We start from the raw sequence: 13,353 nt of genomic DNA, 5'->3' as shown, positions 1-13,353 counted from the left end.
AGGCACCAGCTCGATTGTTTTTGTTTCTGGCCTACTGCAACCATTTTACTTGCAACTGTCGGTGACGCCGGTTTGAAGCGGGAACTAGCTCTCTTTGTGCAACGTCTGTGCGTGTGTGTGTGTGTGAGCGTTTCTATTGTGTTCTGAGCAATTTAGCCCGCTTGTTAACATCGTATAGGGGTTTCGCTACAAGCTCACCTAAACAAAAATACAACAATCTACAAAATGTCCGGCATTGCTTCGTCCCGCCTGTCTGAGGAACGCAAAGCCTGGCGCAAAGATCATCCCTACGTAAGTTCGATCGACTTTTTCTCCGGCCCGCCATTGCGTGAAATCAGACGATCACCCGGCATTTCTGCGAATGTGATGGGTTTTCTTTTGTTAAGTTATTTTAATGACTTTTTTGTGTTTGTTCCTTTGCTCTTTCTGCAGGGATTCGTTGCTAAACCGGCGAAGAATTTGGATGGCACGGCAAATATCATGAACTGGGAGTGTGCCATTCCTGGAAAAAAAGGTGTAAGTAGAGTAACGTTGTGTCTGTGCATGTGCTTGTGTGTGTGTGTGTGTGTGTATGTGTGGAAAAAGAGAAAGGGGAGCTTCGTTTTGCGCTACTGCCTGTCCTTTTCCCGCCTTTTGTTGCTTGAATTACTTCAATTAATTATTCTGTTTAATTGTTTTTACGCGCCCGCGCCACAAACGTTGGTCGTGATTGTTTGTTCGTTGGCACAGACGATTTGGGAGGGCGGATTGTACAAGATTCGCATGCTGTTCAAGGACGATTACCCGACCACCCCGCCAAAGTGCAAGTTCGAGCCGCCATTGTTCCACCCGAACGTGTACCCGTCCGGCACGGTCTGTCTGTCGCTGCTGGACGAGCAGAAGGACTGGCGTCCGGCAATAACGATCAAGCAGTTACTGCTCGGCATTCAGGATCTGCTGAACGAGCCGAACATTAAGGATCCGGCACAGGCGGAGGCGTACACAATTTACTGGTAAGTAAACAGTGTATCCTACCACCTAGAGAATTATAGAGGTAGAAATGATAATTATTTTTGTTTCCTTTTTTTTTCTTGTGCATTTTTTTAGCCAAAATCTGGCGGAATATGAAAAGCGTGTACGTGCGCAGGCCAAAGCAATGTCGAATAGTTAAATGATTTATTGTTCATCGTAATGTAGAGGCGATTGAATTAATGTACGGATAGAGTTAAGCGAATTTACAGACCCAGGATAGCTGGCAGATCCGTGTGTGTGTCTCTCTGACCGTTGAGTGCCTCGCGTAGCTTAAGGACATTAATCTTTTCTTTGTTATCTCTTGACTAAAACCAACGTAAATAATTAGGGAAGTGAGAAGTAGTAATTAGCATGGATTGTTGCCATAGCAAATTCTGACCATAGCGACGATGCGTTGCTTGCTTTGCGAAAATAAGGATAGTTTCGGTGAAATAGCAGAGCGCGATACTGAGTGAATTAGAAACAGCAAGAAGGGCAGACAGCAGAATGGAACTCAGAGAAAACTCAAGTGAAGAAATGTATCAGATACGAACTACTTTTTGAGCGATTGTGTGGACAAGGAGTGAGCTCTTTGGTTCATCAGTACGTGGGCTGAACATAATATAACATAATAAACACTGAAATATAATCAGCCACTATAGCTGGCTACATACTCGTTAAATTATGGAGCATAATTTTCTTTAGAACGACATCGAGGAACATCGGAGATAGTCAACCTATTTCCCGATAATTAGCTTGTGGCAGATGGATTCAACGGAACTCGGTTTCGGTCAATCCCGCGTAATTTGAAATAAGAATGACAGAAGAGTGACAGCTGTTGTTCTAAATTTGTCCACTGCCAACCCAAGTGTGCGATGAAATCTATATTTTTACTCTATTTTTATGAATTAGATATTTCATTAAACAAATTCTTCGTATTTAAATAAAATTCTATAGATTTTATATATGCTCTATACTGCCGGTACAAGAGAGCGAAAGAAATTCCCTGCAAAGTTGGTCAGCCAGCGAACTCGATCCAACGCACACAGTGTGTGGTGTGAAAGTACGCCACCAACGAAACTCGGCACGCAGTGTGGACCTGTCATTGGTTGTAGAAATTCTGGCACCTCGCCGCAGCAGCCCCGATTGTATAATTTTCATTTTCCCAACAAATTGTCATCCGGTAGGTTTTACGTAATCAGTGTTATTTTACCACTTTCCTAGTTTATCTTTTAGCAATAAGTCGACCCATTTTCGAACGATCAGCTTGTGTGAATAACTCGTGCCCATTATTCCCCCGTTTCGTCTTTAGATAATTTGTTAGAAAAAAAAGAAGCAGCCCCGAAACTAACCCCAGAAAAGCATCCAACGCGCGAGACCGACCCGCCGAGGATGTTTTCGACAATGAAATCGCTCATGACCACCGCGGTCCGGGCGGAGCAGATGATGGCCCGCTCGTACGCGGCGAAGGCGGCGGCAAAGGCCGCGGCCGGAGCGCAGGGCAAGGTGGTGGCCGTCATCGGTGCCGTCGTGGACGTGCAGTTCGACGAGCAGCTGCCCCCGATTCTGAACGCGCTGGAGGTGCAGGGCCGCAGCGCCCGGCTGGTGCTGGAGGTTGCGCAACATCTGGGTGAGAACACGGTGCGCACCATCGCCATGGACGGTACGGAGGGTCTGGTGCGTGGCCAGCGCGTGCTGGACACCGGTTCGCCCATCCGTATCCCGGTCGGGGCGGAGACGCTCGGTCGCATCATTAACGTGATCGGCGAGCCGATCGATGAGCGCGGCCCGATCGACACGAACCTGTCGGCGCCGATCCACGCCGAGGCGCCCGAGTTCATCGAGATGAGCGTCGAGCAGGAGATCCTGGTGACGGGCATCAAGGTGGTGGACCTGCTGGCCCCGTACGCGAAGGGCGGCAAGATCGGCCTGTTCGGTGGTGCCGGCGTCGGCAAGACCGTACTCATCATGGAGCTGATCAACAACGTCGCCAAGGCGCACGGTGGCTACTCCGTGTTTGCCGGCGTCGGCGAGCGCACCCGCGAGGGTAACGATCTGTACAACGAGATGATTGAGGGTGGTGTCATCTCGCTGAAGGACAAGTCGTCCAAGGTCGCGCTGGTGTACGGCCAGATGAACGAGCCGCCGGGCGCCCGTGCCCGTGTCGCGCTGACCGGCCTGACCGTGGCCGAGTACTTCCGCGACCAGGAGGGTCAGGATGTGCTGCTGTTCATCGACAACATTTTCCGCTTCACCCAGGCCGGTTCGGAGGTGTCCGCCCTGCTGGGTCGTATCCCGTCCGCCGTCGGTTACCAGCCGACCCTGGCCACGGACATGGGTAGCATGCAGGAGCGCATCACCACCACGAAGAAGGGTTCGATCACGTCGGTGCAGGCCATCTACGTGCCCGCTGACGATCTGACCGATCCGGCTCCGGCCACCACCTTCGCTCACTTGGACGCCACCACCGTGCTGTCGCGTGCCATCGCCGAGCTGGGCATCTACCCGGCGGTCGATCCGCTCGATTCGACCTCGCGTATCATGGACCCGAACATCATCGGCGCCGAGCACTACAACATCGCCCGTGGCGTGCAGAAGATCCTGCAGGACTACAAGTCGCTCCAGGACATCATCGCCATCCTGGGTATGGATGAGCTGTCCGAGGAGGACAAGCTGACGGTCGCACGCGCCCGCAAGATCCAGCGCTTCCTGTCGCAGCCGTTCCAGGTCGCCGAGGTGTTCACCGGCCACGCCGGCAAGCTGGTGCCGCTGGAGGAAACCATCAAGGGCTTCACCAAGATCCTGAACGGTGAGCTCGACCATCTGCCGGAGGTGGCCTTCTACATGGTCGGCCCGATCGAGGAGGTCGTCGAGAAGGCGGAGCGTCTGGCCAAGGAGGCTGCCTAAGGAGGGCATGAACGACAGGCGTAAGGAGTTTACGCGCCCGTAGTACTGTGACGTCGCCACCGTTTCGGCCTCGAATGGTGGGGGGAATGTCGGGGATGAGGGGAGAGAGAGAGCCCGCGAAAGGGGGAAATCCTCCCAAGCCCCCTTTTTCGGGTGGGAACTCTCGCTTCAGCTGCTGCACCACCACCCCATTCGAGGACGCAATGGGCGACAAAGCAGGCGGGCTGGTTAGTGCGTTAGTTGTAAGCGAAATCAGTAACACTCATCACCACGAGTAACGACAAGATCCATCAACCCCCCTCGCGGGGGTGGGGCGAACCGAGCTGTGTAATTTGTTTGTTTTCTCCTGTGCGGAAATACAGAACCACCACGTTTGATCCGATTAAGTATCAGTGTAGATAGCTGTTCGAGTTGTGTTCGGTGTTTCTTTTTATTTCCTACATTCGAAATTAACCTAAGATCGCCGCTAAACTCTAGCGCATTTCATGCTTCACCTTTCGCGGTATTGTCGCCGCCCGCAGGTAAGGATTATCGATCGGTGCCGGCGTACTGACGCCGGACGTCTGTCCACTGCCACCGGCCGAAGCACTTGCCGTCGCCGCCGGAGAGTCGCTTTTCGATGCGGAGGGTGAAGCCGCCTCCTCCACCTCCTGTTTGGCTTCCTGGGACGCTTTGTCCTCCTTTTTCGGACTCTCCCCGTCCTCGTCGTCGTCGTCGTCGCCGGCGTCGGCCTCTTCTTTCGTTTCCGTTATGTCTTCCTTCCGGTTTGCCACCAGATAGTAATACTCGAGCTCCTCGAAGTCAAATATTTGATCGCTCGGGTTCAGTGCTTGCAGGTAGGGCGGAAAGGATGGTTTGCAGGCGATGAGCGGGAACATGGGGTTCTCCTCGTTGTCGAACAGCGTATCGATTTCGCTCGTTTTGGCCAGAAACTTGGTCAGAGCACGCTCTACATCCCGCTGTTGCTGTGCCGCCTTCTCCCGGATCACCTCGTACTCCGTCACCGGTTGTTTGTGGGTCTGAAATATTCAACACAGAGTCGTTAGGAAAGGTGGCGAAAGCGCAATTGCTGCTCCGCTGCTTACCGGCGTTCGTATGTATGCGTGCGGATCCGGGAACTGGGGCAGATGGCTGGGAATGTATGACGGGTGAGGAATCTTCTGGCCAGCCTGCAGTATGGACTGCTGCTTCTGGGCCTGCGCTTGCTGCGGTTGGGGCAGCACGTGCCGGCCCTCGCGTTTGGCGAACGTGTCCAGTCCCCGGATGGAAATTCCCATATTGACCAGCGCCACAACCACGTCCCCGATCACTGGCTGCGTTCGTCCGGCCAGTTCACAGTAATTCCTAGCCGAGTGTCCCAGCTCAACCAGAACTAAAACGGGGAATGGGCAAACAATTAGCTACGAAAATCCAACCAAAGCAATGACCAAGGTGAAACTTACAGCTCTGCATCATCTCGGTGAGCGTTTCCAGGGCGTCCTTTTCTGCCGTGCTGAAGCCAGCCTCTTCCAGCTGGGACGAGATGGCAATCGTGAGGAATCGCCGTCGTGCCAATTGTGTTGCATTTACCTCAGCCATGGTGTGCCGGAATGATGGTCGAAAACAAAAACCGGCAATTCAATATTCCGGCTGTGTAATCGCCAACCAAAGCTGCGGTGATTCTGCTCGCAGGATTGTTTACAATCTCGCTTGCTTGTGTTGTGACAGCTACGGCAGTGACAGTGGGCGCGCAAACTGTCAAACGGCGCCATTTTCGTCCGAAATTCGAAGAATGCCATGACAATGGAACGTTCAAAAAGGGAGTCGGAATTCCAATGGTTTGTGTTTTATTGCAAAAATGTGTAAGTTTTAGTTATTTTATGAAAACGTAACATAACGTTGAATAGGATACAGGTACGTAATCGCTTTGGCTTAGGAATAGTTTCTTTCGACCTGAAAAGCATGAGCAAATAGTAAACAAGTGTTCAATAGAGGATCATTTATTAACAACTCCGTAACTTCCTACACGATCGTGAGCTCTTCCTAAGCATTTCCATAAAATTCCTTTATCGTTGTGTGGTACAAAGGCTCGCCTTTAAGAATTTGCGAATTTGAACCTGTTATTCGCACCGCAACGTAATCCCCAACGCCCAACGGTCGGACATCGTCACGATCAGCCGCCCGGTCGGACCGAACCTGTCCAGCAGGAACAATAACCTTCACGTTTCCATCATTACGACCCGCAAGATCGGTTCGTGATCGTTTGCTGTAACCCTCGATCAGCACAAGCTCCGTTCGATCAACAAACAAACTGTTTAGTCGTTCCGCTTCCCTCCGGAAAGCTGCAATCATCCGGCGCAAACGCTCCTGCTTCACTTCCTCCGGTACGTCGTCACTGTACCGCCGGTGGGCCGTAGTTTTCTCCCGCATACTGTACGCAAACAGGAACGCAGCATGGTAGCCCACCTGCTCGATGAGCGATACCGTGTCGGCAAACTCGGGCTCGCTTTCACCGCAGAAGCCGCAGATAAAGTCGCTGGAAAGCGTTACGTTCGGTATGATGCGGCGCACTTCCTCTACCAGGTTTAGGTATGCTAAAATTGTGCAAGAAACCCATCAAAACACTTGTTTGGAGTTATAAAAGCCCTACCATCACTAACCTTCCCGCGTGTAACCACGTCTCATGCGCTCCAGCACCTGCGTATTGCCGGACTGTGCCGGTAAATGCAGGCTGTTGCATATGTTCGGATACTTTGCAATCGTTTCCAGCACATCCACCGGGAAGTCCTTTGGGTGGGGTGACGTGAAACGGATCCTCATCTCGGGGACCGCTTCCGCCAGCTCGGTCAGCAGCTCGGCAAACCGTAATCCCCCGACCTTGCTTTTGTACACGGTGCGGAACCCGGGCGCCAACAGCGTTGCCTCCTTGGGGGCATCCTCCAACGATTCGTCGCTCGTGTCACGATAGCTGTTAACGTTCTGCCCGAGCAACGTTATTTCCCTAATGCCTTCATTTTCCAGCTGCAACACTTCCTCGCGGATCGATTTGATCGGTCGGGACCGTTCCTTGCCGCGGGTAAAGGGAACGATACAGTACGAGCACATGTTGTCGCATCCACGCATGATGGAAACGAACGCGGTCTTCGATTTACGGTCCAGCTTTACCGGCACCACGTCGGCGTACGTTTCGTCGAGCGAAAGTAGCACATTGATCGCTTTCTGTCCCCGCTGGCCGATCGCCAGCAGGCGGGGCAAATCCTTGTACGCATCCGGTCCTGCCACCACATCGACGGAGTGCTCCTTCTCTACCAGCTGCTTCTTCAACCGTTCCGCCATACAGCCCAGCACCCCGATCTGTAACGGTTTTTCGCCGTTCGTCTCACGCTTGCGCTTCAGCAGGCGCAAATGTTTCAACCGATTCCAGACCGTATCTTCCGCGCCTTCCCGGATGGCGCACGTCATCATGAGCACGATGTCGGCTTCCTTCAGATTCACCGTTCGGTGGTACTGGTGCGCTTTCAGTATCGACCAAACGATTTCCGTATCATTGGTGTTCATCTGGCAGCCGTACACTTCGAGGAAAACCTTCCGTTTCTGCCCCCGGAGCGTTTCGGGGGCGATGTAGGGGATGGGTTTGCCCCGGTCCGCAATGTAGACGGTGGAGGTTTCCGCTTCCGTTGTTCCACGCAGGAAATCTTGCAACGAAGGGCCTTCCTTGAGCTGTTCCCGCTTCTGCAAACTGCTCGATGATGCGGTGCGCACGCACGTCCTGTGTGGTAATATCCTTCGACCCAATCGGACTAGTATCGAATTTCTTGCTACTGTGTTCATTGTATCTAAAAGGGGAAGAAAAGAAGCAATCGTAGAACACTTTCTGCTTACATAAGATGTCGTGGTGCATGGGTGTTTACTTTCTTTAAAATGCCTAAAACACTGTTTTCATCCAATTCACCTATTTGTCGTTAAATTAAACTTATTTGAACCACTCTACACACTACTTTAATCTTTTCTGTAGAAAAATCGATGGTTTTTTGATGCGGCTTTTGGTTCCAAACGTTTGTTTACAAACAAACACGTCAATGTGACTTTCTCAGCAGCTGTCTATTGGATCAGGGGTGTCCAACCCTTTGCTCGGGGCTTTTGGACAGCAGTGGAGTTTTATGTAGAAGAAAGTTATGTTATTGTAATTCATGAATAGAAAAGTTTATTATTTTATGAATATTCACGTGCAACCCACAGTTCGTATTAGAAAGAAGGTCATTTTAACCCAAATTGGCTTACGTTTGACATACACCCACGGAAAATGTGTGAGCTTTTGTTTAAAGCTGCTGACAAAGCTTCGTTGCTATGGCAATCACAGCTTTTTGCGCAATCTGATGACCTGAACATAGCTGCGAAGTCCTGAATGTTACGAAATGTTGTTGTCGTTATCGTAGTTTCTTAGTAGGAGAAAGCCAGCACTTTCTATTCATTAATTCCTCTTTTTCTCGTACAGTTACCAATACTGGTCTAGTGTTGTCAAGCTCTTTTAAGTGAGGGTGTAAATGGCTTATTTATGATTTAATTTTGGCCTTAGTTTGATTATGATTCCCTGTCTATGGGGACTTTCGTTCGGAAAAGTAACCTTTCCATGTTATACATTTTAGGTATCCAAATAAACCACTAAACTGCATCTGAGAATGTTTCGTTTAAAGTGTATCTGACAATTTTCTTATTTTTCGCATTTATAGCTTGCCAAATGGTATTATGGGCCAATCTTGAGGTACAGTCGTCAACTAGCATGACTTCACAACATGCTCGTCATGGACTCAAGCCTCGTAAGGACCGATCCTTCTAAATGTGGGACTATCCTGCTATTTGTAATCAATTGGTCACTGAATGCCAAGCTCCTTAGCAATGCCCTTTATTGTTGTGCTAATTAAGCAGAAAAAGAACCTGTGGCTATATAAATTGTACTACAGACATGATAGATGTTGTTTGTATTACGTTATGTTGATGTTATTTACTACCTTATCCTTCAACTTATATTTTCTTTACTAACTATATCCTTCACGATGATGGTCTGAATGTTTTGCTTTGCTCAGTGGCGGATTAACACGAGTCTTTCTGAAGTGTTGAGCGATAAATTGTAAGAGAAATTCTAAGCTAGGGAAGGATTAAGAAGCAAATTGACTTGTTGGCGGAGAGTGGGTCCTCTTTTCGGGGCCTCTCGAGACCTCGGAGACCCACGCTTAGTTTGCGTAGTGCTTAATACGCCCCTGGCTATACTCCAGTTTAACATATCTCCAATTTGGTTGAGCTTTTAGATAAGATTATAAAGTAATTGCATTTAATTAGAGTTAAAGCAGTCTCCTAGAAGCAGAATACCTCATTTTAAAAGTTTAACGGAAATTTCTGGCACCAATTCCAATCATCCAAGTGCCCAAAACCAATCCGACCAGTAATACATACTCCCAAGTTGCTCTCTAGCTCTTCCAGTCCAAATCTCATGATGCTAACGGTTTTTCTAAATTCTGGAAAAACTTGAAACCAAAATTCATTATTCGTTTGCAAATCTTTGTCTCACAAGCGTAACTTAAAACCGTCCCAGCTGTCCTTGCTTGAGGGAAAGCTTGAGAAGCAAACGAATCGAACGAACGCCGGGATGCTGCGCGGGAAAATACCCCAAAACGGATCCGGCAGCACCTTTTGACCCGGGTGCCAGGGTAGCCGATACCCACGATCTGCCGAGGATGCTGACCATTAAATTTGCATTAATGCAAAATCTTTCGCCAATTGTCCAATCTCCCAGACGGACAGGCCGGACTGGTTCCGAGTGATAAAGCGATGGTTCCATTGTTATTATAATCAAATTAAACTACAAACCTTCTTGCTACTGTCCCGTGAAAGCGTCACTGTCAGCTATCTGGAAGGAGCTGAAGCCTAAAAAAAAGACAACGGAAGGCTGAATACAACGTGATTAACTATTTGGCAAATGTTGGGCTGCTGCAAAAACTATCCCATGGCCTGAAAAAAGAAAAAAAAACACAACCATTCCTTCCCATAACAAGCCTCAGTATTTATTACACATAAAGCATTCGGAACAATTGAGCGTTTTACGACTTGTTTTCTGTATTTAATTAAATTATTCCTCTACCTACCACCCCGGGGCTCCCGGGTGCGTAATCGTTCGATGCGTATACGCGGTGCGTGAGGCACAAATGGAATTCAATTTGAATTTCGAATAAATAAAGCCATTCATTGGCCGGGAGTCGTCGCTGACCGGTAGTCCGGCGAGTTCTTGCGCGCGCGCGCGCTCGAAGGGGTCCTTAACATCTTGCAAACATGCGTGCCCCGCTTTGGCAGTTGTGTGTCGGCTCGCTAGTAATCCGCATGTGAAAAGTGACCACCGCCCTGCCGCGATCCGGTAGCTCACCCTCCCAGCGTTTTTTTCTTGCCTTCTTCCTGAGGGTAAACTCCGGCGACATGTCCTGTGGGGTCACCGTGCCCATTCCCATTCCCGTTTATCTGTCATGCGTAAACTTTCCTTACGCATCCCCGTACGCTCCAGATGTGCGTAGCTGGTGCGCATATCCTGTTTGACCACTGGGCGGTGGAAAATCTCCCTCCCCACCCTCTCGTTCGAGGTCCGTTTTCGTTTTCGAACGTTCGGGAAATAGGATTCCCATTAAAAATGTTGCAGACCATTGAAATAAATCTTGCCCAGCTTCCCGTGCGCTAGTAACAATGTAATTTTTCTCGAGGCAGAAATGCGTGCGTGTGTGTCCGACTTTTTTTGTGTGTGCCTGAGTCTTAGATTTTGGACCACTTTTGGCGCCAAATGGAGGAAAAAGCCCCTCTGTTCACGGATCAAGAGCTGCCTAGGTACGGTACTAGGCTAGATGCTGCGCGGTGTGAAAATGGTTGCTTTTCAAAATGTGGGAAATGTTTTGCAAACGGCTGCAGCAAACGTATAATTAACGCACTACGCAATATTTGTGCGTGTGGTTCGGTTTGGTTGGTTTTGTCAGTTGCAGGCTACGCACATAGAAAAAATCCCATACCGTGGGACAAGTACGCAGGAACTCGAGACCAACCAAAATGACCGTTGAATAACGAATAAATTATAGGTTTCCAACGGTCGATTTTGCTGCTGGACAGTTGCAGCTTGCAAATTCTGGAGCCTGCAAAACGGAAAGCCTAAGATGTAGAAAATGTGAGGGAAATCTCCGGGTGAACAAAATGGCTGACAGACAAACAACAGACAGGCAGACAGCTTCGAAAGCTAAACTCTTTATGGTGTCTTGCTTCTAATGTTATAAAAGCCGTTAGTGCTTGAAGCATTCAAGGATTTTATGTTGGTATATTGAAGTCACTCTTACTTACTTACTTATCCGGCGCTACAACCGCTTTGCGGTCTTGGCCATGCCTCAGGAGTGTCCGAAACCGCTCACGGTCTCGCGCTTTCGTCTGCCAGTCCGTTTCCCGGCCTTAAAGGCGAACGCCTCCACGCCTTCTTGCCACCTCAATTTGGGCCTACCACGCCTCCTCTGTCCTTGTGGACGGCCTAAAAAGACTTTACGGGCTGGGTCGTCCGTTTCCATGCGTACAACATGGCCAGCCCACCGGAGCCTGGCGAACTTGATACGCTATACGACAGTGAGGTCGCCGTACATCTCGTATAGCTCGTCATTATAGCGGCTCCTCCATTGTCCTTCCACACATACGGGGCCAAGTATCCTTCTGAGCATCTTCCTCTCGAACGCGGCTAAGAAGGTTTCGTCAGATTTGGACAGTGTCCATGTCTCAGAGGCGTATGTGAGTACCGGAACTATATAGGTACTATATAGTCCCAGCTTCGTCCGTCGCGACAGGTTCTTTGAGGTGAACTGAATTTTCAGGCTGTAGAATGACCGGTTGGCAGCCAGCATCCTTGCGCGCAACTCAGCTTCCATGCTATTGTCGTTGCTGACCTTTGACCCCAGATAGGTGAATTCTGGGACGACTTCAAACGTGCGTTCACCTATCTGTACATCACGCCTACGTAGATTCTGATTATTTATTGGCAGGCCCGCTGATGTTGCCACCATTAGTTTGGTCTTTGCCTCGTTTATCTGCAATCCGAGGCTCTCTGCCGCCTGCTCGATCCCTTGGTAGGCTTCTGCTACATAGAAGTCACTCTTACTATCTTGAATTAATGTTGAATTGAATGTTTTGGAAATGTTATTAACTTTATAACATTTCCCATACATCTTCTTCTATTTGGCGTAACTTCCTACGTGGACATGCCGGCCTAAACAGGCTTTCGAGACTTAATTCATTACTACGCAGCTGGATACTCAATCCTTGCTACGGGGGGACGGTCCATTCTAGGCTTGAACTCATGACAGGCATGTTATTGAGTTGTTCGAGTTGACGACTGTATTACGGGACCTCCCCCAATTTGAGATTTCCAAAACATTTGACAGATTAATTCTAACCTTATGGGCTCTTCAGACCGATCAACTTCATGTACTAAGCCACTAATTACTCGGGCGCATGCATTATTCATTTCAACAAGAAGTACGTCTTGGATATGTTGGGTAAGAATGTTTAGAAGCTTACGTTCAACTATGTTGTTCAAATGGTTCAACTGGATTGTGATTCTGCTAATGCTAATTCTTAGATAAAATTTGAAGCCAGAATCGTGTCGATACGAGTAGCTAGAGCAGTGTCATCTTGTGTCGTTGCCCTTGGCATAACATTTTCATTCGCGTCTATATAAAAGCAGCATATAGCTCATCTTCACTACCAAAACCAAACAAAGAACGATAAACCTCTTCCCCCGTAATCCTCCCGGCCTTCGCAGCCACAACCATAAACCATCATCTCCAACTTGCGATGAAATCGCATGCATTCGGGCGTGTGCATCACTCGGAGATGCTATTTTTAATTTCCCGTGCCCCGTGCCGTGGTTCCGCTCTAGGAAAAAGAGAAGAACCCCACCCGAGACACACGTGTGGACTATACGGATATTTCCGCTTTCGGTCGATCCGGCACCGGGGACAGCAGACGCAGACGGAAGCAGACGGGATCTGGAATGGCAGAATGGCACAGCATTCCGGAGGGGAGCAGGTTGGCTAAAAATAGTAGCAGTAGTAACCTCTCAGTCGTTTGTCGTGTTGTGCCCGGCGGCTGAGTAGTGAATCGCAACGCAATCGATCCATCGGGTGGTTGCGGCATTTGATGGGTTATTACTAACTGTTACTACAGTTCTATTGTGATACTAGCTAGAAGATATGTTTAGCGAAAAAGGGGAAAAGAGAGGAGAGAGGGAAATGAATCTAGCTCTTGCCGATTGGATATAGCGCCAATTGGAATGTTCAATGGAATCACATGCTTTATAGCACTTAGAGGGGATATGTTAACTCAACACACTTAAAATAGTGTTTAAACAAATATTCAATGAAGGTTATTTTAACTAAATAGCATTTAGATGAAGTATTAACATTTATATTG

The 13,353-nt window shown here is 49.0% G+C and overlaps 4 protein-coding genes across 5 annotated transcripts; 2 read left to right on the top strand and 2 right to left on the bottom strand.

Annotated features, from left to right (window-relative positions):
• The first annotated feature begins 32 nt into the window (after positions 1 to 32).
• LOC120900739 (SUMO-conjugating enzyme UBC9-A) lies at positions 33 to 1,663 on the top strand. The gene is made up of 4 exons (XM_040308158.1): positions 33 to 291; positions 433 to 516; positions 730 to 992; positions 1,087 to 1,663. The coding sequence occupies exons 1-4, from the start codon at positions 226 to 228 to the stop codon at positions 1,148 to 1,150; spliced, it is 477 nt and encodes a 158-aa protein (XP_040164092.1). The 5' UTR covers positions 33 to 225; the 3' UTR covers positions 1,151 to 1,663.
• A 399-nt stretch (positions 1,664 to 2,062) lies between these two features.
• LOC120902547 (ATP synthase subunit beta, mitochondrial-like) lies at positions 2,063 to 4,298 on the top strand. The gene is made up of 2 exons (XM_040311390.1): positions 2,063 to 2,173; positions 2,303 to 4,298. The coding sequence occupies exon 2, from the start codon at positions 2,383 to 2,385 to the stop codon at positions 3,895 to 3,897; it is 1,515 nt and encodes a 504-aa protein (XP_040167324.1). The 5' UTR covers positions 2,063 to 2,173; positions 2,303 to 2,382; the 3' UTR covers positions 3,898 to 4,298.
• A 4-nt stretch (positions 4,299 to 4,302) lies between these two features.
• Positions 4,303 to 5,598, bottom strand: LOC120902549 (transcription initiation factor TFIID subunit 8-like). The gene is made up of 3 exons (XM_040311393.1): positions 5,340 to 5,598; positions 4,983 to 5,269; positions 4,303 to 4,916 (listed from the first exon to the last, which is right to left on the bottom strand). The coding sequence occupies exons 1-3, from the start codon at positions 5,473 to 5,475 to the stop codon at positions 4,371 to 4,373; spliced, it is 969 nt and encodes a 322-aa protein (XP_040167327.1). The 5' UTR covers positions 5,476 to 5,598; the 3' UTR covers positions 4,303 to 4,370.
• Positions 5,599 to 5,860: 262 nt separating this feature from the next.
• Positions 5,861 to 7,948, bottom strand: LOC120902548 (CDK5RAP1-like protein). 2 transcript variants are annotated; one of them, XM_040311391.1, is made up of 3 exons: positions 7,788 to 7,948; positions 6,537 to 7,712; positions 5,861 to 6,470 (listed from the first exon to the last, which is right to left on the bottom strand). In XM_040311391.1, the coding sequence occupies exons 2-3, from the start codon at positions 7,705 to 7,707 to the stop codon at positions 5,920 to 5,922; spliced, it is 1,722 nt and encodes a 573-aa protein (XP_040167325.1). In that variant the 5' UTR covers positions 7,708 to 7,712; positions 7,788 to 7,948; the 3' UTR covers positions 5,861 to 5,919. The 2 variants fall into 2 exon arrangements, with proteins under 2 accessions (XP_040167325.1, XP_040167326.1); XM_040311392.1 differs by having other exon boundaries at positions 7,829 to 7,948.
• Positions 7,949 to 13,353: the final 5,405 nt, after the last annotated feature.

Source organism: Anopheles arabiensis, chromosome 3, assembly GCF_016920715.1.
Source record: "Anopheles arabiensis isolate DONGOLA chromosome 3, AaraD3, whole genome shotgun sequence".
NCBI lineage: Eukaryota > Metazoa > Arthropoda > Insecta > Diptera > Culicidae > Anopheles > Anopheles arabiensis.
The sequence above is the reverse complement of the archived record's forward strand: the minus strand, read 5'-3'. Positions and strand labels throughout refer to the sequence as shown.

Coding starts and splice junctions, on each gene's coding strand:
- LOC120902549 (XM_040311393.1), bottom strand. CDS start 5,475: ATGGCTGAGGTAAATGCAACACAATTGGCACGACGGCGATTCCTCACG. Junction 5,270..5,339: donor CACCGAGATGATGCAGAGCT/GTAAGTTTCACC, acceptor TCCCCGTTTTAG/TTCTGGTTGAGCTGGGACAC. Junction 4,917..4,982: donor ACGCATACATACGAACGCCG/GTAAGCAGCGGA, acceptor TGAATATTTCAG/ACCCACAAACAACCGGTGAC.
- LOC120902547 (XM_040311390.1), top strand. CDS start 2,383: ATGTTTTCGACAATGAAATCGCTCATGACCACCGCGGTCCGGGCGGAG.
- LOC120902548 (XM_040311391.1), bottom strand. CDS start 7,707: ATGAACACAGTAGCAAGAAATTCGATACTAGTCCGATTGGGTCGAAGG. Junction 6,471..6,536: donor ACGTGGTTACACGCGGGAAG/GTTAGTGATGGT, acceptor GCACAATTTTAG/CATACCTAAACCTGGTAGAG.
- LOC120900739 (XM_040308158.1), top strand. CDS start 226: ATGTCCGGCATTGCTTCGTCCCGCCTGTCTGAGGAACGCAAAGCCTGG. Junction 292..432: donor GGCGCAAAGATCATCCCTAC/GTAAGTTCGATC, acceptor CTCTTTCTGCAG/GGATTCGTTGCTAAACCGGC. Junction 517..729: donor CCATTCCTGGAAAAAAAGGT/GTAAGTAGAGTA, acceptor TCGTTGGCACAG/ACGATTTGGGAGGGCGGATT.